This window comes from Hevea brasiliensis, chromosome 11 (assembly GCF_030052815.1).
Source record: "Hevea brasiliensis isolate MT/VB/25A 57/8 chromosome 11, ASM3005281v1, whole genome shotgun sequence".
NCBI classification, from domain to species: domain Eukaryota; kingdom Viridiplantae; phylum Streptophyta; class Magnoliopsida; order Malpighiales; family Euphorbiaceae; genus Hevea; species Hevea brasiliensis.
In genome coordinates, this window is record NC_079503.1 from 6,088,024 (window position 1) to 6,114,069 (window position 26,046).

General features: G+C 27.3%; 1 protein-coding gene and 1 pseudogene across 1 annotated transcript; one reads left to right on the plus strand and one right to left on the minus strand.

The window, feature by feature from the left end:
- Window positions 1-5,353: 5,353 nt before the first annotated feature.
- Window positions 5,354-7,328, minus strand: LOC131170548 (protein ELF4-LIKE 4-like; annotated as a pseudogene).
- Window positions 7,329-20,780: 13,452 nt separating this feature from the next.
- LOC110670181 (uncharacterized) lies at window positions 20,781-21,554 on the plus strand. Its single transcript, XM_058129460.1, has 3 exons — window positions 20,781-20,913; window positions 20,997-21,128; window positions 21,211-21,554. Exons 1-3 carry the CDS (start codon window positions 20,899-20,901, stop codon window positions 21,385-21,387), a joined length of 324 nt encoding a protein of 107 aa, XP_057985443.1. The 5' UTR covers window positions 20,781-20,898; the 3' UTR covers window positions 21,388-21,554.
- The last annotated feature ends 4,492 nt before the right edge of the window (window positions 21,555-26,046 follow it).

The following is a 26,046-nucleotide window of genomic DNA, read 5'->3' on the forward strand; positions in this document are numbered from 1 at the left end:
TATTTTACTTTCTGAGTCGAACGCTCACTCCTATTCACCCTATTTTTCCAGGCTATAGGAGGAGGCCTTTTTCAGAATGACCTGCTTCTTTTCTCGCAGGTTATCAATAAGTACTTAATTTTATTATTATTCCCTAAATTTGTAATTTAGAACTCCGCATGTATTAACAGTAGTATAGACCCTATTAGGAATTGTGTTAATTTAAATTATTGAGGTTAATAAATAAAGATTTGTATGATACTTAATCAATTTGTAAATTATATAACCAGGTTGAGCTGGGCTTCCATAATTTGAGCTTCTGATAATTATTGGGTTAAGTTGGCTTGAAATAAAGTTATAATATTTTAATTTTAATTATTTTTATATGTATGTTGGGCCGAAATTATGGGTCTGGTCATGGGTTTGAAAACAGTAAGGCTTACTACGAGTCTTGGGGGCTTTATGCCGACCCAGGTCCTAGTGTCGGTCCGGCCCATAAGTTGGATTGTGACAGTAAGCTTTTAGAGGGTTTTTAATTTGACTATTTACTTTTAATTTAAAATATATATTTTAATTTATAAGTCAAATTAAAAATAAGTAATTAATTATTAGACAAAATTAAGTAATTATTTGACAAAATTAAGTAAAAGTAACTTTTAAATGATTAAAATATTTGTTAAAAAATACTAAAAAATAAATTTAATTAATTAAAATTATTAAAAAAGATATGTAATTAAGTGTTGTTTTAATAAAAAATTATAATAATAATATTTTAAAAATTATTAGGATAATATAATCTTTTAGTTAGTTAAAAAATAATTATAAAATAAATAAATAAGTCATAAGTAAAGTTTTCTTTTTTCTTATGACTTTTAACTTATAGACTATACAAAATATTAATTTATTTATGATGTTTTACTTATAAATAAGTTTATTTGACTTATAAATTAGATCTAGCACCCTTTTAATTCTCTTTTTTTTTCTCTTTAACTTACTCGGCCTGCCTATATGTTAGCTCATGCTTTTGCTAAATTTGCTTTTAAATTTTAATCATAATGCTTCCGAACTTATTTGGGAAGTACCTTATTGACTAAGGGTGTTTGCCCAATCTGATAGTTCTCCTTTGGAATGCCAAGCTTTAATTTTAAAAGAAAATAGCTCAATCGTGTTAGAGTCGTCTTTAAGATTATAAGATGCCGATTATATTATAATAATAATAACAATAATAAAAACAAAGGTGAAATTGGTATGATATCTAATAAATGGCTTTTTGAACATTAAATTCGTAAGGTAGTGCTGTACAATCAAGTAAAAAGCAAAGAAAACTTTCCAATGTAACCACGCAACTTCTCATTTGCGTGCTCTACCAAAACTCCATTTTCAATCAAACATCATCACCATCACCAATTTTCTTGCCTTTCCTTCTTTATGTTTTTGTTTTCAATTCAACTTTCACAGTAATGTGAAACTCATTTCCCAGTATATATATATATATATATAATTGTAATAATATGAAAGGCATTTTGCTTGCTTATATTGAAACGATTTTGGTATCAAACCATGAATGAAATGAGAGATTTGTTTCATTCCAAATTCACTTCCTTTAGGAAACTGAATTATTTTATTATACCAACCACTTGGTCTATTGGATAAATAACTTGTCATTTCACAAGATAAAATTCATTTGTCAATATTAGTGTACTCTTTTTTTTTTAATTGCAAAAAAGAAACATTCATTGCCCTTAAATTTCCCTGATTTGACTCACTCCACAGGGAAGACATACCACCAAGTCATAGTAGGAAAAGCATACCACCGAGTTATAATAGGTCTCAAAATATCGAGAGCACAAATAACCTGCAGTCGATTCACCTACTATAGATAATTGGGATAATATTTAATTTCAACACTAAAATGGGGAATTGAACTGGAGCTAAATGCATCTAATACAAAAAATTTGCGACTAAATGGTGAAGATTGGTGTACTCTTAACAGTAATTTTATACCAACTGCATCATCATGCATTATGGAAGTTCTTCAAGTCTTGACAATCATACCTTTTTTTAAAGATTTTCCTTAACACATGTGCAGCTTCCTACATGATTTATATGGTATCTCTTATATTTTAAATTCTGCATGATGTAATTTTTTATTTTCTTTTTTATTGCATAAAGAAAAAAAAAATATCCTTTTACACTTTGTTTGGAGCAAGTTTTTGAAGATGAGGTAAGGTTTTTAAATGTAATCAAGATACTCCTTCAATTAATCATAGGAATTTGACAGCAAAACAAGATAACATGCTTTTGTAAAGCTAATTAAGAAGCAAGAAATGAGGGATCAACATTAATATAATTAGGCAAACCAAAGTGTACAAATCCCAATTAGTTGAAAAGGACAGAAAGTTATTTAAAAAGCCTAACTTCTTCTTTGTGCAATCAGTAAAAGAAAAACTAAAAACTATTGTAATGTTTGAACAAAATCTTTGATACAATTGTCCAATCAAAATCACAACCTCCATTAATGGCTGCCAAGGCATTGGTGAGGAGGTGAGACTTGGGTTAAAATAAAATAAAAGGGAATGTGTGTATGCAGATGGAAGAGATGTTTGTTGATGAGTTCGCTTTATTATGAAATATTATCATGATTGATTATATAATATATCGTTATTAGGGAATAATTGGTCATTTCAAGCATGGGCATGTATTATAATAATTATTATTATTATAGTAGTTGGATTACTGTATTTGGGTCCAACTAATGATGTAGATACCTAAAGGATCCCATTATTATATTTGGTTAAGAGGGCAAAGTAGACTTGGGTTCCTTTCCAACCTATTTGCTGGAAATGCAAGGAACAAATTGAAAGAAAGGAGTGGAAAAAGTAGATTCCCGCTTCACATGTCATGCTATGGCATGTTCAATTTGTCTTGGCTTGCCTTGCCTTCCTCTTTGGCCATTTAGGGACCAATTCATTTCATCTTCTTGAAGATTATACCTTAAACTAAGCATGACCATGTTTTAATTACTATTACTAATTGGGTGGCTGGCTTCTTTAAGTTCCTAGTTAGCAGCTGTAATTTTCAGCATTTGCATTGGCAGCCGGCAACCGCTGGATTTTGTTGACGGAATCATCAAGATTTACAATGATCTATCAGCTGATTCCTAGAATTTTCTTGAGAAAGTGACCCTACCTACCTGGTACAATGGTAACCTTTGTAGTTGTCATTACTCATTTGCTTTTATTATGATTTCTATTATTATATATAATTATTTATCTAAGGTCCATTTGATCTTCTCATATATTCAACCTTTCTACTTGTTAAATACTATTCAAACAGTTATTTTTCTTGTTTATATAACTAATGGCATCTCAAAATTATATTTTCTTTCAACAATTAATTTAAGCTAATAATGTGAACCAGCTACCTGGAGAGCTTCGTACCCTTGCAATGATGAAATCAGATACATGATTTTATAAAGATTGTCTGATTGTCTCTGAGCTTCAGGGAGTGATTCTTGCATGAATGTCTATGAGTCTATCCCAAGTTGTGGCTAATAATAATTAGCAGTACTATCTTTTTATTACAAAAGGTCCCATATGCCTTGTGTGAGAGTAACACCTCACCAATTTTGTGCTTCAATTCATCGTGTATTATGTCCAACAGTACTTGTTAGCTGCCATCCTTTGTTACTGTCAAATTCATTATCCATAAGTAAACACAATTTTCACCACGTAAAGTGGTGGCCTGGTGGTAAGCCTTTGGTATTGAAGGTTTCTAACCGAGTTCGATCTCTTCGCTTGAGTGTGGATGTTGATCGGCTTGCGTTGTATACGCTCTCGACATTTTTGGGACTCATTTTGAATTCAGGGGGTTAAATCAAGGACAATAAAACAGTCTAACAAAAGACCTTGAGAGCTTAGAGGATATTTTTTTTTTTTTTTTTTTTTTTTGCAATTGAAAACAAAATGTAAATATAATTTTTTAGGACTATTTTGACATAGATAAAATTTCAAATTATCTATTTAACAAGGAAAAAGTTTCAAGTTCCAAAATAACAGGTACAATGAAGTGATGGAACAAGTAAACAAGCCAAGATTGGATTTTCAACTGATATGAAAGCAAATGGACCACATTGTAGAAGAAGAAACACCCCTACCAGTTACCACTAACTTTTAAAAAATCTTACCAAGAACAACAATCACTCTTTTGTGGGTCATTTGCTCCTAATAAGATGAGAAAATTAGGCTGCTGCTGCCATATATGCTGGGTCCACCAAGAAAAGAAAGAAGACATTTTCTCAATCAGGGAGGAGAGACCTGCTGGGGAATCATTAACTTGAACAAAGTTATAAATGATATTAAATGCAAAAAAGAAAGGGAAAAATTATAAGAATTGAAGAGTAAAAGAGAGAGAACAATTAGTAGAGAGGAAGGGATAAGCATGGGGAAGTAATTTGAGGGCCCTTGTCATGTTGTTGGGGGTCACTGTTATACATACCTGTCTGTCTCTTGAAACTATAGTGCTTTGTTTTTAAACTACCTAAAGAATATTTTTTTTCCACCTTCCAATACCATCCAACACTTAAGAGAATGTCATTGGTTAGAACAGATTAAAAAAATAGTCAAAAAGCTCATCATCTCTTATCTGAGATTCTGTTCTTGTGGTGGTGCGTGATTGGGAACCAAAAAGATTATCTAAAGCTGCTTTCTTCCTAATTGTTTCAGAGCATCTTCACAGAGATGTATGCAATGAATGTTCACTTCTTCACTGACCCATAAACAAAAGCAACATGAACAGCAATATCATAGCAATGAAAACAGAGGGGGGAAAAAGGGTAAAAAGACAATTTGGAAAAAAAAATTAAACAAGAAAAAGTAACTTTGGCTTTGCTTCATGGGAGAGGACTGAAAACAGTATCTGCAACCTCTCTCCACTTCAGTTCTCACTTCTCAGTTAAGGTCTAGAATAAATGGCTTTGGATTAAGGTTGAAAAGGGAATAAAGGGAGGCCTTGTGGAGAGTTTCTAAAAAAAAAAAAAAAGAGAAATAAAAAGTAGATTATGATCATTAATGAAAAAGAGATTGACAGAAAAAATTGTGTAAAGACTAATAATAGATATCAGCCTTTTGACAAACAGACAAAGTTAGGAGAAGCTAAAAGCTCTTAATCTCTTTTTTGAGGTGGTATCAGGAAAGGCCTAATTTTTATCCAAATCCAAAAGATAAAGAACTATGTGTCATGCACAGATCAATTCTGTAGACACAGAAAATAAAGTGAATTTAAATTTCTAAAGGATAGAAGAAAAAGGAGCTTAAAAAAGGTCTCTAAATTTGCATTGACCACTGTGAAGAACAAGAGCAAGAAGAAGAAAATATTAGATAGCACAAACATGCTTGATTTCAATTAGATCAGCGGCTACACAGTTACAATTGGACAGAAATTTTGGCCAATTATTTCTGTAAGAAGAAATGCAAGGACAAGAAAGAAGAAGTGGATACAGATAGAAACAGTTCAGCGATACAAAAAAAAAAGTTACAAAATCTAATAATCATGTTCTACTACCTCGAGGCAATTGAGAAATTCTTCTTTCCTCGCCATGCAAAGAATGAAGAAAAGAAAACATGACTTTCTTTCTACGCAGGCCTATTTCTCTTGTGACCAGCTTTGCCATCAGATTTCAAAGCCCCACTAGAATCCCCCTCGGAGGAACCTTCCATGGATTTGGTGAAGGAGCTGGAAAGATCAGCATAAAGGTCAACCACTCTCCTGATATTATTGTTGAGCTCCTAATCAGACCCACATTTCTGCTTAGGTTGTCAGGGATCTTAGATTCATGGTTCTGGTTTATCTCATTGATGAGCAGCCTATTTTGATCCAAGATGTTTTGAACCTGAACAAAGTTCTTCTGAAATGTCTGTAAGATCTTGCCATCAATCTGGGTACCATTGCCAAGTCCTGAAAATGTGTCACCCTCCATTCTTCCTATGTATTACTCCTCTCTTTCTGGGGGAGTCAGAATTCTATCAAATCAGAACCAGTCCTGCATCAAGAACACACCAAAAAGATGAAGGATTTGAGAAAGAACAAAAGATAGACAGAGTTTGTTAAAAACTGAATGCATCTTTTTTTAAAATAAATAAAGACCCATAATCATATATTCCTATCTGTACATGGCTACACTAACCAAAACCCCAGATAAAACATGAGAATCCTTGGATTTGTTTAAGGCGTTTTTGTGCATATGAGACAAGAGTATTTAGCAGAAATCATGACTTCCATGGGTTCCACTTTTTTACAGAAGGATCTGATAACAAACAACCAATTATTATTGTTATTGTTATTATTATTATTACTATTATTATTATTTATGATAAGGTGAAAAAGCAGATCCCATTTCCAGAAAAGGGAACCTTTTTTATGTACTGAGAAAAATACCCATCTAAAACTCAGTTTCAAAGAAGAATCTCAGAGACCCAAAAAAAAAACCCAGTCAATGATGCAGAGAAGATGAGGCCATGAGGGTGTACTGCTGCTGCACAGACAACATCATTCATCTTTACCATTTTTTTTTAAACTATGTATATATAAATATTTAAAAAAAAAAACCCAATATATTCATAATAAGTTGACAAATCCAAATGGGATTTACTTAAAATTCAGGGGTATCAGAAACCAAAGAACCAAAATTGGGAATTCAAATGTCCAAAACCGTACATGAAAACTTGCACTTCCAGAAGCATAATTCCCAAAATAGAAAAAACAAATAAAAATAAAACCACTTAAGCCAGTATCCCATTAAAAAAAAAAAAATCCATTATCACATATGAAGATCCTCACAGGAAAAAAGAATTCAACACTATTTCGAAATTCCCAGAGAACAAAAACAGGAAGCAGATAAGATCAAAGGCATTTAGCTCAAAAAAAAAAATTAATGAACCCATCAACTCAAATAATCCATTAAGCTCTAAATACAAACAAAAGAATAGAAAAATAATATAGTATTATTTTATTGTGGCTTCTCTCTTTGTATACATATATATAGTAGTGTATTTATGTATTGGTACCTTGAAAATCTGGAACATTATATTCTGGAAAAGAAGACACAGATTGAAAACGAGGGATTCCCGAGGAAGAGTGGAAAAGATCGCCGATCCTTTATCAACTGAATCTCCAAAACAAGGTCCCTCCCGTGAATTACGAGAATTTACAGGGAGTGGAGAGAGAAAGAAAAGAGGGAGAGTTTGTAGAGAGAGAAAGAAACTAAGAGGAAGAGCCAGGGGGAGAGAGAGAGAGAGAGAGAATATGTAGATTTGACAGTCACGCTCGGACCCCTCTGTCTAAATATATTTTAGCTTCTCCAATTCCTAGATATATATATATATCCACCTGTTAATTTTCCATTTATTTTTTTCTATTTATAATTTTTCTAATAACATTATTCTTAATAATATTACATAAAAATATATTATAATATTATAATATCATATAAAAAATATAATTATTTTTTCATATTTTTAAGTAAAATTAATAATTTAAATTTAAACTTTAATATACAATATACATATAATTATTATTGAATTATTCAATACACGTATTAAAAGAATTATTTAATTTATTTAATTTTTTTTTTTAAGAATTTATTTGATTTGATTAAGTAGGTAATGTTACTCTCTTTTACTCAGATTCAAGGCATCATTTCGTTTCTTCTTTAATTATTGAGCACGTGGCATGTGAATCAACGTTATGTTCATGACATAGGCCCCACTTCTTTTTTTTTTTATACAATTATCTAATAATAATTCAAGTAATAATAATTCAATCATTAATAAATTACATTTTTAAAATATTTTAAATAAAAATTTTATGTTAAACTTTATTATGAGATATTTATCAATAGCTTCAAAAATAATTCAATTTATATTAATCATCTATGAGATATCATACAGATTATATATATATATAAAATACCATAATAATTTTATTTTTAGATTTTTTTATCCTCAATTAATTTCATTTTCCACAACATAACTCTTGAGCATTTTTGTTGTTTTATAGATTATTATGATTTATCAGTATTGAGTATGAATAGTTTAACAGGCTAATTTTTTATTTAAATTATTTCGATTCATAATATTTGAATTATTATATTATAAAGAGTTAGAATTACGCCTCTGCTTGATCTTACATTAAAAAAGTGACAAAAACATATGACATCAACCACTAAAATAAACTATTTTAATTTTGGATATAACTAATAGATTATATACAACATGTATTAAAATAATTTCAAAGTCATTAGTAACTTGATTATAAAATGTAACCCAAAAATTATTTGTATTCCCCATTTATTTTCTTATCTTCTTGAATCCTAACTTTTGATTATAGTCAATAAAACTTTATCTAATCACCCAAAAGATTGCTAATTTATTGAGTCAAAGAAATGAAGTGGCAAAATAACAAGTAAAGCAAAAGGGGTATTAAGGAAAATTGTGACATTCAGTATGGGTAAAATAGTAATTTGGGGGTAAGGATTTTATGGTTTCGGTCTGCCCCAAGTCCACCGGGCGGATCTTCGTTTTGGCGGAGAATGGGAAGTTCCCACATTTTTTAAATGAGAATCCGCCCAACAATAAAATCTCGCGAACAACTGTTCTGAACCAATAAAGGTATGACGCGTGTAAGTTCAGGTTCGGGAAATCTATAGGCTCGGATTCTAGCCTATCTGGATCCCCGAGCCTAGGCGTTGTTTTAGCTTAGCAAAACGTCCTTTTTAATTCCCTCTCTGATACAGTGGTGGGGCCCACCTTAGCTATCACTGCCGTTAACTAATAAATAAAGAAATATAAAATAGCGTGGTATATTGACAAGTGTACTCAAACATGATGAATGACACAAACACGATCTCCAACGCTGATGTTTTTGCTCCTGATGGTACCTCCTTGACTTACCCCCCCCTGTCACCTTATCCTTGTCACTGTATTATTTTCACTCAATCCTTCTATTTTTTTAATTAATATTTTTTTATTTAAGAGTATCCTTTTAAATTTTATAATAATTAATAAATTATAAATTTGTATTTCTCATTGGATATGTAAGAATAAATATTTCAATTTTAATTTATAATATAATTTTTTAATTTTCAATTTAAAAAATATAAAATATCAATAATGTTTAATAGTTAGTTTTTAGGTTATTTATATTTATGTGTTATTTATTAAATTTAATAAATTATATTTTCATAAATTGATAATTTTAGATAAAAAATTAAAAAGTTATTGAAATACTCGATTATTAAAATTGTGAGTAAGAAAAAATAATTTTTTTTTAATAAATATCAACTTAATACAGAGAAAAAATAATTTTTTAATATAATAAGTGTCACACCATAAAAATAACATAAAAAACTTACTATTGAAAAATATAAAGAGTTTTATTTTATTTAATTAAAAAATTATAAAATTTTATATTATAAACTAAAATTTAAGTAACCTAGTGGTACGGTCATATAATTTACCCAATTTGAAGGCAATTTTTCATTATTTTTTTTCTAATTATTTGTATTATAAATATGATAAATTTGATATTTAAAGACTTAGATTTAAAAATTTTCATATTTATTTTTAAATTATAATTTTAGATAATTATTTATGGTATAAATAATCAACATATAATATTGAACTAAAATTTTATATTTACAATATTTATACGTAATAGAATTTTCTATTAAAATTAAATAATTATAAATGTCACACAAATAATATTTAAATTGAAATTATTTTAAATCATATAATATTTAATTAAATGGTTTCCTTTTAAATTTTAACATGATGAAAAAATTAGAAAAACGACTTTTATAATTTATTTCCATTATTACTCTTTCGCTTATGTACCTTAGTTGAGTTGACTTCAATAAGTTACCTCAATTATTATTGGCAGATGATTTTCTTTGTAATAACGTTGATGTCCAAAATGCGCAACCCTTTGTTAAATTCAGACAATAATTAAATTACTACCTTCATTTATTTTTATATATTTTTAAAATTTTGTAAAATAATTAAATTAATTACATTATAAATATTTTTTTTAATTTAATAAAATTATTATTTATTTTACTCAATTAAGAAAAAATGATAAAATAAATTTTAAAAAATTATATAAATAATTATTATGTTTAATGGAGATGAAGATAAAATTGGAAAAAAAATAATTATTAATTTTTATTTTTCTCTAAATGGCATATATTTTTTTAAAAAATAATTTTTAAAAAATTATAAATAAAAGCAGACGGTGAGTATTTTATAAGAAGATGAGATGAAAGTTAATTTATATTTATTTTGGATAGAGATAAATTAATTGAAGTTGGTGAGTGCTTTTATTTTTAATAATATATATATATGTGTGTGTGCGCGCGCGCGTTTTTGTGTGTGTGTGGAAAGGGAGAAAAAAAATATTAATTTTGTAAAAAATTCTCTTAATTTTTTAAATTAATTGTAATTATATTTTTATTATTTAAATTAATTTTAATGTCTATATAAATTTAAAATTTTTATTTCTGTTTATATTTAATTTCAATTAAATATAAAATTTTATAAAAATAATTAACTAAAATAAAAAGTAATAAGTAAAAAAAAAAAGAATTAGTTTATAATCTATCGATATCAATATTCTATGTAATAAATAAATGTATGAGAGTGGAAATATTGAATTTGCTCAAAATACCCTTCATTAGTTTTATAATTTATAATTATATTTTTTTATTATTATAATTATATTATTATTTATTATTTAAATTAATTTTATAATTTTTATATATTTAAAATTTTAATCCTATTTATATTTAAATTTTACTTAATTAAGTTTATTTATAATTCAAAACATTTATTTAGATCATTATATTGTTGGATTTCGTTAGGGTAGAATTACATTAATATAAAAAAAAATCCTAAAATTACGGTTTCTTTTTCCCCGAGCACTTTAGGAATGCTTAAAAATTGAAAAAATAATAATTTAATTAATAAAAAATAACATAATTATTATTATTATCTCGAAAATCAACTTTAAAAAGAATACATCTATATCAACATATAAATTAAGTACAGTGGATTTTAACAGTTTAAGTGTTGTTGGGATGTCATTTATTATTATTATTATTATTATTATTATTATTATTATTATTATTATTATTATTATTATTATTATTATATGCTCTATAAATTATTCAAATAATTACGTATTTAGATATAAATAAAAAATTGAAATGATTTAATAATTTTGACATTGTATTGACGATTTCCATTTTTTTTAAATATAAATATAAATTTATAATTATTTTAAATGATCATCTACCCAAATAAATCTAAATGATTTTTCATAATATATCTATAATATATAAAAAAGTAAAAAGAGAATAATGAAATTGTCAAAAAATTATTAAATATTATTTATAATTATAGTATTATTTATTGTTTATATTAATTTTAGTGTTTATATAAATTTAAATTCTTAATTATATTTATACTTAATTTTCGCTTGATTAAAATCCTATTTATATTATAAAATGATAACGGCCAAAATGAAGTTGCAAGCTTGGCTTCTAGCTAAGGTGCTATATTGTGTTCCTACCCTCATGTAAGTCTAGTTCTTGCATATTGCAGATTTGTTTTGGAAACAGATTAGTTTACTTTTTTTTTCCCCTTATAATTTTTGTTTATTGTTGCTTTAAATTGCTTCAAAATCATCTAAGTTCTAAAGGGGTAGTGATCTTTTGTATTTTCATCATTTGCTTAGGGCAAAGATGAACAATGTGTAACTATGTTTCAGTTTTGAGATCTTTACATTCTCTTTTCATATTGTGCTTTTTTAGATCGCAAGTTTTTTTACAAATTAACGTGTACTATGAATTAATTTGTTCCAACCTTTTCATATGATAAGCTTTGTGGAAACATTATGGCTCGTAGTCATGTGCTCTAATCCTCTGAACTACAAGTTATCGTCATTTTTCTATGGCTAAAAAGAAATCAATTTGATTTTATTGTTATTATTGATGTTGTTCTATAATGATCCCTTCAGTCATATGATTTAGAAGATGTTGATATATATATATATTAGCATTAATTTTTTTTTTTTTTAGATGAAAAGAAAATTTTAGTTATTAATTTATTATTTTTATAAAATTTATTAGTAGTATTAATATATTATCAAACTTATTTTTAAAATTTTTCTCTATATTATATAAGAAAATATGAAATTATATAAAATATCATATATTAAATAAAAATTAATAATATTGATATTTATTGATAGGGGTGTGCACGATTAATTATATCAAATAAAATTAAAAAAATCAAATTGAAAATAATTGAAATTAAAATAGATCAATATTATATGAAATTACATTAAATTAAATTAAATTTGTTTTATTGTGATATATATAAACTCTTTAATCATGGTAAAAAAAGTTTAAAATTTTCATGCAAATTATGTATATTTTACAGAGCTTATATAATGCTAAAAGCTAAGTGTTAATAAACTCAATACTTTATTATTGAAGAAATTTAACACAAAAATATATCAACTAATTAAAAAATAAATAGTTAAACTTATATATTTATAAAACTCTTAAAATTACAAAATTATATTATAATTGTAAATTTTTTATTATAAATTTCACCTCTTATCATATTTACTCACAACTTTATAATTTCTTATTTCTATTTGATATACTTTTATTTTCATAAGATGCACATACAACACGTATGTCATAAAAAATGAAAATTTTTATATTATCATAATAATAATCAATATATTACATCATTCATGAAAAATAATAAAAAATTATACATAAAAATATTAAATGATAAGTACACATAACGAGTACAGAAAATATACAACTTATGTAAAAAAAAATAGTTAAATGATGAAAAGTTTTATTAATAGTAATAATAATTAAAGTGGTATTGGAATTGCTATATATTTCATTGTATCAATAGTTTTCATTTTTCTAAAAATTTTAAAATTTAAAAAGTAAAAAATTAATTTTTTTATAAAATTCTAAGATCTTAACTTATTTTGATTTCTCAAAGATACTTAAAAAAAAAGGAATAATATGCATTTTACATTATACATAATAAAATATATACTCAATCATTGAGTTATAGCATTATTTTCGATTAAAATTGCATAAAACACATATGATTAATAAATGTTAAAACCTATTAATGAGTGTTTGGTATGAGTGGTTCGACGTTTTTATTCTTTAAATGAGAATAAATATTCGATTCTCGTAAATGGAGAAAATACCTATTGAAAATATTTTACCCAGCGATGGAATCAGGAATTGACATTAGGGATGGCAAAGATCTTATAATTTTTTTTTTCATGATCACTTTTAATCAAAGTTGAAAAAATAACTTTTAAATTTTAAAACTTCTTTTCATAAAATATATATTAATAATTTTATTTTTATTCGTGATGTTAACTTAAAATTTTATTAGTTTACCATTTAAATTATAAAGTAACGAATTTATAAGTTCACAATATATATATGAATATAATTACCAAAATAAAATATAAGTAGTTAAAATTTAATAAAAATTTTCATCAAATTTTTCATCCATCTATACATAAATATCAATGTTAATAATAATCTTATAAATGAAATTATCAATTTTAATTATAAAATAATATGAAAAGGAAAAAAAAAAGTAGAGAATGGATATAAAAGAAAATTGAATTTTGTGTCTTGAGATCTTGAGCGCGCGCGCGCGCACACACACACACACACACATATATATATATATATGATTTATTATCTTAATGAACTAAAATATTTATTTAATTAAGAATGTAAATTATAAAATGTGCTTAAGTTAGGATTTGAAAATAATTAAATTTAAATATTAAAAAAATTAAGTTAAATTATGAGTGCAGCTAGGGAAACAAAATGAATCCACACAAGAACAAATATTTATAAGCTCTTTAACTTTTTTTTTTTTTGGCTAAGGGAGGCAGTAAGCCCCTATTTGTTACTCCTTAGTTTGGTCATTGATTTTACCATTTTAATAGATCGATTCGACGTAAATATAATTAATTTTAATTTATTAAATTAGGGAAACATATATATATATATATATATATATATATATATATATATATATATATATATATATATAAAATAAAGGTTAGAACCTACACCAGATAATACCTAGCAGGTATAGTACAAGATAACCTCAAAGCATTATCATAATTAAGTAATCTTGCACATTCATATTTTTAATGGGTGCATATTGGTCAAGGAAAGAGATTTTTTTTTTTTTTAAGAGAAAGAGAATATTTTTTTTTTTAATAAAGGAGAAAGAGCATCATTTGGGTCCTATTATTTTCTGCATTGTTATATATAATTAATATATAAAAGGGGAGTTTCGCTTTCTGGATTCCTTCCCCCATATATATATTCTCAGTAAATAATAATTATAACGAAGAGGCAAGACTAGGCCTATGGTACACATCCGTGCACCATACGCAAGTCACGATATTGTTTCTTGTGAGTATTTTTTTAAGCTCTCCAATGATTTCAGAGATTATTATCTGTAATCTCCATACTTGGTTTTCTCAGTGGGAGACAATTCGACGGCAATTTCCTTCAACTTTCAATTGGTAATCATGCTTAGATTATTTTTTTTTATGTATTTTTCTGGGGTGGATATATTGCATGTGCCTGTGAATTTTCATATTATATATTATTTTTTGAACTTATGTATATTATTGCATTATTAATATATATATAATTATGATTTTTAGTGCTATGTATTTAATTATATGTTAATCACAGTATATTAAGGTCATGATCACTTTCTTTAGGAGGAAACATCATGTGGGTTTTGAGCCTTTGTAAATAAGCATACATTTACCTTTTTCAGTTGAAGTTGAAATCTAACCACACCCGCTGAATAATGTATGTAAAATGAGAGGATTATTTAAAATGATTTGTTCATACAACCACTAATGAGTGGTTGTTTATATTCAAAGCCTAAGTAAACAAGGCTTATTGTGTAAGGAACTAACTCATTTAACACAATAGAAATGTCCCGTCTATTTAATAAGGGCTCTTTTATTATCTTTCATACAATAAGATGTTAATCGGGTAGATTAATATATACAGATGCACATATATTAGACTTACAGTTAATATAGATGCACGTATGTTGGATATTATGTAGATCTATTATTTAATGAAATTAAATATTAAAAAATATCTATATAATTAATTTCAATTAATTTGAGATTAAAACTTAAATATTATTGTTGAATTGTTTAAAGTATGAAGCTAGTTTGGCAAATGAGCAATAGGGAAAAAAACAAAAGATTGACAAGTATTTTCGTGGTGGGAGATGTTGAATTGAAGTAACAGATGAGGGGAAAAAAAGATGTGGACGATGAGTCCTAGGTAAAGATGTCAGCCAAGATATAAGCAGGGATGTGACCACAGCTCATCCAATATATATAATTATACTAAAACATACACCTATCTTCTATAAGTCTATCCTGTCATCAATGTGCTGCTCCTTCCTTTATGGGCAATTGGATAGACTCTTCTGCCGTATAATAATATATACCATCTTTTTCATATTAAATTATTAATTTTTATAATCTATTATCTATTTAATAATAATAAATTCAAATATATATATATATATATATATATTTCTCTTTATGTTAGGTCAACATTCGCCCAATCAACTCCCTTTTCTTGCCCATATATATATCCATCAGCAGAACAACAACACAAATTAATAAGATTAATTTTATATTTAGAAATTATATATGATGTACAAATTAAATAAAAAATAATTCAATAAGACAAAAGAAATTCAATTTTATAAGACATGGCAATTTTTTTTATTTACTATGTTTTTGAATTTTTCTAATAAATTATATATTATACAAATTATTTGATATGTGTTCTAATAAATAATAAAGTATATTATATTATTTTGGCTATGAACACACACATATATATATATATATATATATAAAGATGCAAAATGAGAGTTAGAGATTCGATTTGTCTTTGCCTTCAAAATTTCTTAACTAAAAGGATGGGTTTATCAATATTTGAATCTTGATTTCTAACATTATAATTATGATCATAGGGAGTTTATAATTAAATTAATGTATTAATTATACTAATTTAATTTAATTGTATACATCTATTATATTTGACAAAACATAATTTAAATAGATGAAAATATTTGTATAATCTTAATTAATTATAAATTTAAAATATAAATATATAAAATTTATATATTTAATAAATAATTTTATCATATATTTTATATTACTGAGTTTATAAAAGGAAATTTATAAAAAGAGAAAGTTGATAGTTATAGCTTATAGTTAGCCATCCAGCAGTAACATATTTTTTTAAAAAATAAAAAACCCATCTAGGCGGAGCCCAGTTGTTTTTATTGTAATAATCTACATACAGATGGAGATGGTAGACACAAGTAGGCCAGCGACCACCACATCGGCCAAGAATGAAGCATCATTGTTAATCTCGCCCAAGCCCATCTGTTCATTTAGGCACCCTCTCTGGGTGCGCAGCAGCTACAATATATAGCAGTAGTTGCAGAAGAGGAAGAAGAAAGAAGAAGAAGAAAGTGCAAAGTTAGGCAATTTCAATCAGATTTTGAATGGCGACATTAGAGGTTCTCTCTCTCTCTCGGTCCAGCTCTCCATTATAAATTAAAATATCAATGAAATTTTTCTTTCTTGTACGTGACAAGAAGAGTTCAAAGAATATGCTGAGAAGGCCACGTTATTGCCTCCAACTAAGGATGTAGATAAACTCATCCTCTATGGGCTATTTCAGCAAGCAACTGTTGGAGCTATTAATACCAGTCAGTAGCCTCTCCCTTAATTCATTACCCTTCAATTCATACATATATGATCTTTAATTGATATATTGTATAATATGAGCAGATCGTCTAGGAATTTTCAGCCCCACAGAGAGGGCAAAATGGGATGCTTCGAAAGCGGTTGAAGGTAGAGATCTTTTCATTCATATATGTTCATCATTTTCCTATTGCTCATGATTTGGAATTTTCAGGGAAGACCAAACAACAAGCTATGGCTGAACACATCACCAAGGTCAAGCAATTGCAAGGATCACTGTCTTCTACATTAAAAAATATCTCAATTATGTGGTTTTTTTCTGGTATGTTATGAGAGATTCATCAGTGGTCGTAACTCTACAAGATGAATGTCTTTTTCTTTAATGAGAAAGAATGAAATTTTATTACTGATTGTAGAGAACAGATCAGAACAAAAGCTAGAGTGCAATCAACAGGATGAAAAGACAAGAAACAAGACTGAACCACTGTTGTTGAAAACGATTAACAGAAATGACTATTCATTCAGCTGAAGCTTCCAAATTAAGAAGAGGACAAATGAACATGTAGTCACAATTTCATACAAAGATTGGAGCAGTAAAAACAAATTACTAGTGAATCTGGCAGGTAGCCCCAGATGTTGTTTTGTTGAAAGTTGAGACGCAGGAGCATCGTTTTCAATTTGCTGCTGTGGGATTGCCATTTCCCACGTAGCATTTTCAAGTAGAAGATAGGGTTAATTAAGTTGGTACTGAACCGGAACAAGCTTCAATACATGGAACCCAATAATAATAATATTAATATGCACGTATCTCATTTTTATGATTATTTAATTTTTTTCAATTTAATTGTGATTCAAATTGGTTTAGTAATAAAAACTTTGAATTGACAAAAATACTCTTAAAATTTTTTATTATTTACTGATATATTATTTTTAATTATTTATAATAATTTTAAAATTTTTATTAATTTAAAATTCCTAACTTTACTTATGATTCTATTTAACCAAAATTTCTATGCAATTCAAATTAAAATTTTATAAAAAAATAATTAATAAATTCATATTAAAAAACGTAAATTAATATTTAAAAAATAATTCCAATTTAAATGACTTTTAATTATACTAAAAATTAATACCCTAAATTTTAATTAATAAAATTATATTTTTCATTATACTAATAATTAATTCCCTAAATTTCAATTAATAAAATTCTATTTTAGCTAAACTAAAATTAAATTTCAGATAAAAAAAATTAATACTATACTTATTTAAAAGAAAATAAAATTTATGAAATCACAAAAAGCTTCAGCAATGAAAGAAAAAAAAAATTCTTTGAGATCTTTGTTACCGACGTATATAATCTGATAGCTTAAATATATTTACTAAAACATTATATAAATATAACAAAAGTTTTTATTTACAATTAGGGGCAGACTCAAAAATAAAAATGAAAGAGGACAAAATTAAATAGTTAAAAAAAAATATTATAATTAATTAAAATCTATAAATTATATTTTTATCAAATAATAATTATGATATTTTATAAATAATATAATTTATTCACTATAAATAATTAAAAATAATTTAATAGAAAAGGTGCATACATTATAATCAACCTTCATTGTAATATTTTTTTAGCAATCAATTAGGATATTAATTTGTAGAGAATTTATTTTATGATTTGAGTATTAAAGAATTAAAGTGTTATAGAAAAATTAAATTTGAGGTTAAGAGTTTAAGTGTGTGTAGATATATTTTTAAATTAATTTTTATTTTAAAATAATAAATTATAATTATTATAGTAAATAGTAATTAAAAATTTAAAAAATACAAATACATATGTGTTAGACTCATAATAACCGTCATTTTAAAAATGATGACACCTTACGAGAGACATTTTATGACATTCTAAAATCTATTATAATTATTACAGGCTCACTTGTATAAATTATCATAAACAGTACTATTTTATTAGACGGGAATTAGCATATAAGCATTAACTGAAATAGGCATAGACATGTTTTGAACTTTTATTCCTTATATTCATTCTCCATGAGTTGTTATTACATTTTTTTTTTGTTCTAACTTAAGCATTGAATTCAGATTGCCAAGTTGGGAAAGCTCCTTGGCCCTTTAACCCAATACCGTCTAGCAGATCATAGGTAATAGGAGATTTCAATAATTGTGTAAGTACTTGAAGTGGTCATTTGCGTAGGGAAAGTACCCATATCACCTCGGTTAACTTTCATGACACATTAACACCCTATTCACATGTCATTCATTTATAATACCACTTGTATAAAAAATTATCAGAAAAAAAAAGAGACGAAATATTAAATAGAAAAAAGTAATATCAAAGTATTTATAAGTCTTGGATATTATGTGAATTTATTATTTAATAAAATTGAATGTTAAAAAATAATTTATATAATTAATTCTAATTAATTTGAAATTTTATTATTGTTGAATTGTTTAAAGTATGAAGCTAGTTTCGCAAATAAGCAATGGGGGAAGAAAACAAAAGATTGACAAGTATTTTCGTGGGGGGAGATGTTGAATTGAAGTCACAGATGAGGGGAAAAGAGATGTGGACGATGAGTACTAGGTCAGCCAAGATATAAGCAGGGATGTGACCACAGCTTATCCAATATATATAATTATACTAAAACATACATCTATCTTCTATAAGTCTATCCTGTCATCAATCTGCTGCGCCTTCCTCTATGGGCAATTGGATAGACTCTTCTGCCATATAATAATATATACCATCTTTTTCATTATTAATTTAATAATTTTTATAATCGATTATCTATTTCATAATAAAAAAAATTATATATATATGGGCGAATGTTGACCTAACATAAAGAGAAATATATATATATATATATATATATATATATATATATATATATATATATATATATATATATATATATATATATATATATATATATATATTTCTCTTTATGTTAGGTCAACATTCGCCCAATCAACTCGCTTTTCTTGCCCATGTATACATCCATCAGCAGAACAACCACACAAATTAATAAGATTAATTTTATATTTAGAAATTCTATAAATAAAAAATAATTCAATAAGACAAAAGAAATTCAATTTTATAAGAAATGGCATTTTTTTTTATTTACTATGTTTTTGAATTTTTCTGATAAATTATATATTATACGAATTATTTGATATGTGTGATAATAAATAATAACGTATATTATATTATTTTGGCTATGAACATATATATATATATATATATATATATATATATATATATATATAAAGATGCAAAATGAGAGTTAGAGATTCAATTTTTTTTTTCCTTCAAAATTTCTTAACTAAAAGGATGGGTTTATATATGTATATATATATATATATATATATAAAGATGCAAAATGAGAGTTAGAGATTCAATTTTTTTTTCCTTCAAAATTTCTTAACTAAAAGGATGGGTTTATCAATATCTGAATCTTGATTTCCGACATTATAATTATGATCATAGACACTTTATAATTTAATTAATATATTAATTATCCTAATTTAATTGTATATATCTATTATATTTGACAAAACATAATTTAAGTAGATAAAATTTTTTGTATAACCTCAGTTAATTATAAATTTAAAAAATAAATATATAAAATTTATATATTTAATATATAATTTTTTCATATATCTTATATTTTACAATAAATTGAATTTATATAAGAAAAATCCTCACAGTTACAGCTTAAAGTTAGCCACCCTCAGTAACAAAATTTTTTTTTCTTAAAAAAAAAACGCATTTAGGAGAAGCCCAGTTGTTTTTGTTGTGAGAATTACATATAGATGGTAGACACAAGTAGGCCAACGACCAACATATCTGACAGGATGAAGCATCATTGTTAATCTCGCCCAAGCCCATCTATATATTTATGCGCCATCCCTGGGTGCGCGGTGGGTACAATATATATCAGTAGTTGCAGAAGAGGAAGAAGAAAGAAGAAGAAGGTACAAAGCTAAGCAATTTCAATCAGATTTAGAATGGCAACATTAGAGGTTCTCTCTCTCTCGCTCGTTCCAGCTCTCCATTGTAAATTAATTAAAATATCAATGAAATTTTTCCTTCTTGTACGTGACAGGGAGAGTTCAAAGAATATGCTGAGAAGGCCAAGTCATTGCCTCCAACTAAGGATGTAGATAAACTCATCCTTTATGGATTCTCATCCTCTATGGATTATTTAAGCAAGCAACTGTTGGAGCTGTTAATACCAGTGAGTAGTCTCTCCCTTAATTCATTACCCTTCAATTCATGCATACATGATCGGTAATTGATATATTGTATAATATGAGCAGATCCTCCAGGAATTTTCAGCCCCACAAAGAAGGCAAAATGGGATGCTTGGAAAGCAGTTGAAGCTAAAGATCTTTTCATTCATTTTCCTATTGCTCATCGATTTGGAATTTTCTGGGAAGACCAAACAACAAGCTATGATTGAATGCATCACCAAGGTCAAGCAATTGCTGTTATAAATAGCTTATATGTTAGATAGTATAGAGAAAAAGAATTCTTATATTGTTAAAATATAAAAAAGTTGATGAATGACAATAGTAAAATGTGTATAGAATTATATATATAGATAAATATATATTATTCTATTATGGCACTTGGCATGTATATGTGTGAAATAAAATAATTATCCTGTTGTAATTTTCGTAAATAAATTACGAATAGATATGTTTATTAACAAGTAGTTGTGACTGTTTGTATAAAATAGAAATGTTTGTTTATTAACAAGTAGATATGTCTATTAATAAATAGACATGTCTATTCTATACAAATAGTCACAACTATTTGTATAGGTGTCTGTTAATAAACAGACATTTTTATTTTATACAAACAGTCACAACTATTTGTATAGGTGTCTGTTAATAAACAAACATGTCTTTTACACAAACAGTTGTATCTATTAAAGATAGATAGATAGATGTGTCTATCTAGAAAAGGTGCTATAACTTTTCATTCTTTATAAATATGGATGAGTTTTTCAATCTAGAGATATACTACTTCTACTTCTTCTTTTTTTCTTCTAGTCTCTCTAAATTCGGTTCGTATAAAGAGTTTTTAAAGGAAATCTTCAAGAGTTGCTGTCTGCAAATTTCAAGCTTTGTTGTATCCTGGAGGTATATTGCCATAACCTTGCAGCAATCTAGTGGGGGTAATTAATACATTAAAGATAGTGATTCATCATACCTCAAAGCCTATTCTACAACCCACTGCCTCAAAAATTTTAAGGTATTAATCGTAATGGAGTCCAAGGCTGTTTCCATGATGAATTAAGAGTTCGTGAAACTTGATCGTTTTGATGGGACAAACTATGTTCGCTGGAAAGACAAGATGCTATTCTTACTCATCACATTGAAGATTTCTTATATACTTGATCCAAGTCTGCCTGCCATTTCACCACCAACTCCAGAAGATTCTGAACAAGTGAAAACAGATCGAGATAAATGTGAAGAAGATGAATTGTTATGCAGAGGTCATATTCTTAAAAACTTGTCAGATAGGCTATATGATCTATTTACTTCTGTCAAGTCTCCAATGGAAATCTGAAAATCACTGGAGTTCAAATACAACTCAGAAAAATAAGGTGTGGATAAATTTTTCATCATGAAATATTTTGAATTCCAAATGGTTGATAATATATATGTTATGGATCAAGTCTATGAGTTACATGTCCTTATTTCAAAAATTAAAGATTTGAAAGTGATAGTTCCTGAATCATTGCAAATAGTAGGAATAATAGCAAAACTTCCTCCTAGTTGGAATGATTACAGGAAGAAATTACTGCATACTACAGAAGATTTTCTCTTGAATAGATTCAGAAACACTTGCACATTGAAGAAGAGACAAGAAATCGTGATAAGAAATTTGTTTCTGAATCTACTACAAAAGTTAATTTTGTGCAAGGAAGTCAGAATTTTCAAAAGAAAAATTCTGGAAGTAAGAGAAAGTTTTCTACAGCAACAGGCAACAGTACTAGTTAAGGCAGCAACAACAAATCAAAGAAAGGAAGAACTTGTTACAATTGTGGCAAGAAAGGGCATTACAAACGTGAATGCAGGTTTCTAAAGAAACATAAGAAAGAAGATACGAATAATAGTGCTCAAAATTCCAATAAAGCAAATATAATTGAACAAACTACTGAATTGATTGCAATGATATCAGATTTGCATATTGGAATGGTAACAGATGTAACACCCCTGTATGCATAGCTATGTGTAATTTACTGTTCCGGTGACCGGTGTCAGTCCGGACAATTAAGAGGATTATAACTATAATTAAGTCACCTAGAAAAGCCCTGAACATAAATAAATAGTAATTATCAGATAGTTAAGTCTAAGTAAGAAAAAAAAAGCATAAAAAGTTAAATGAGCCGAGGGTCACAGCGATGGGTGACCTTACCGGGAAGTGACTGCGAGGTCAGTCCTAACCCTAATTTTGAACAGAAAATTGTAACACCGCGGTCCTAAGGACTATTGCAAACCTAGTAGAAAAGAGAAAATCACAGAAAAGAGTTGATAAGTAGGTCAAATAATTAGGTCAGGGATCCGGAAGAAATATCGAATTATTTACAAACCGGATCAGACCAGCGAGGGAAATTGGTCAATTCACCCTTAGAGGTGACTCCTGACCTAACTGTCTAATAAAATTGGAGAAATGAAAATTTCAAAATATAGAATTAAATTAAAGAACTATGAAAAAATAAAGGAAAAAGAAAAAGAAATGAAAATAGGTTTATTACATCACCTTAGTGACCTCACTATGATGTCAAAAATGAAATTTATTTAATTGACTTTTTAACTAAGTCAATTTTAGAATTATTTGTTAATAGTATGCCCTAGAGCATATCATTTAATATGTATCTTGTAATGTTTTATTAATAAAAGGTATTTTTACTTTTTCGTTTACATAATACATTTATGTGTAATAGAAAAGGTTCATTGATATTTTGTTAGAAATTCTATTCTTAAGTTGTTAAGAATATGAGTGACAGTATTTCTAGCACAAAGTATCATAAATAGGTTCACAATCGAGGATACTTCACAATAAGAACATGACTTATCCAGAAAGATTGTAATCATGTTTGTTCTCAAGTTATTTAAATGAGATATAAATAAGATGGAATGGTGAGTCTCATGCCATATAACAAATATGATAGGCACTTATACATGATAATTAGGCCGAACCAGTGACACTTATGACAAGCACATGGAGTTTACTCTTGTCAACGTATTGTCATAAATCATATCAGTGCATATAATCTTTAGACCTGAGATAGCACAGTTATCTTGTATATAGGTAGTTTGAGTTTGATATTGCTTTCATACTTGTACTGTGTATGGGTATATGGGCATGTTTTGGCTCCTACTAGTTTTATATGGAGGCAGGTGTTGATCAAGATAGAATCTGTTACCCTAAGTAAATAGGGATAAAATCCTATATTCATTTAATTGTTCTTGATGTTTCAAGTTCTTGGCCAGGACAGATGGATATAATCAGAAAAGAGTTTCTGATGAGAAAATCTTTTTAATCAAGAACTGGAATTAAAAGAGAACATAATATTCATAGCAAATGGGGTTTGACATAAACCATGACTCCAGCTCGAATTGGGATTTTGTAACAGAGAGATTCTAGTGCATGGTAACATATGATTATAGGTTCATTTAAGGTAAACCTTATTACTGATTGGGTGGCCATGGCATGCTATGCTAGGTGTTAACCATGTTCTATGAGGTGCGTAAAGTGATTTAGAGAAATCATTAATGGTAAGAAAGAGTTCTGATGATATTAAGAGTTGATATCATGTCTCATTGCCAATTAGTGATGAGCTAAGTAAGTCACACACATACACAAGTAATCACTAAATTAAATATGATTTAATTAATTAATTAAAGAGTTTAATTGATTAATTAAATAGGTTTGATTTGCAATTAGATTGCAAAGTCCCTAGCATGGCTTGAAACCAAATCTAGGTTATTGGATGTATAGTATAAGTTAAATTTATATTTAAAGTGTTTAAATATGAATTTAATTATGAGAAATTAATTAATAAAGATTAATTAATTAATTTATATTTGATATAAATTGATTAGAAGAAGAGAAATAATTATTTTGGGTTGAGAACTCAAAATTAAGACACAGGGGTATTTTGGTCATTTCACAGGGTGACATGTGGCACCATGAGATGGGTGACATATGGCACTACACATAAACTTGCCATATGTTTTTTAATCATGTAAGATGATCAAAGTCAAGATTAAATATAGGTTTGACACTTGGCACAATGTGATTGGGTCAATTAAACCTAAAGCCAATCAGAGGGTGATATGTGACAAGGGTTTTAAGTGGTGACCTAGCTATATAAGTGTAAGGATGAAAGAACAAAAACACAAGCTGCTCATTCTTTCTTTGGTGCCCCCACCCTTGGTTGCCTCTCCCTCTCTTCTTCTTCATCTCTCAACAATTCAAAGAGATTAGCCAACAATCCCTTGAATTAAAAATACTAGAAATTATTTCTAGTGTCCTGTTTACATCTGTAATCTCTTAAAAGGCAAAACTTGATTTTCTAATTGATTGGGAAAGCTTTAGAATCTGTTCAAGGGCTGTCATTGGTGATCTTGGTGTGGACAAGCTAGAGGGGCAACATCTGGTGTCCTAGGCGCATCCCAAAGTTGCAAAACACACTGTAGTGCATCAAAATGTTAGTGCACTTATTCTTGATCTAATCTAGGGTTCTAATGAATTAATCTGTTAATTCTAAAATCTTAAATGGTAAATGTAGATCCAAAAATATATTAAAAGAGTTTTAATATACTATTTATCATTGAAATCAAATAGATAAAAAATGAATCTTGCATGATGCATGTGACCCTAAATGAAAAAATTTTGAATTCAATGATCTAAACTTATATTTTTCATACTTCTGCTCCTTCATTATTAATGCATAAAATGAAAAAAAAATGTAAAAGACCCATCTTCTTCTTATATGCTGTAGCTCTCTCTCTCTCTCTCTCTCTCTCTCTCTCTCTCTCTCTCTCTCTCTCTCTCTCTCTCTCTCTCTCTCTCTTTTCCCTATCTCTAATTTTCTACCATGAAAGCTTATGTACAAGCTTTCTAAACCCTAAATT

Bases quoted from the DNA above. Each gene is read 5' to 3' on its own strand.
- LOC110670181 (XM_058129460.1), top strand. The intron at 21,129-21,210 runs GTGAGTAGTCTC...TAATATGAGCAG, and splicing joins TGTTGGAGCTGTTAATACCA to ATCCTCCAGGAATTTTCAGC.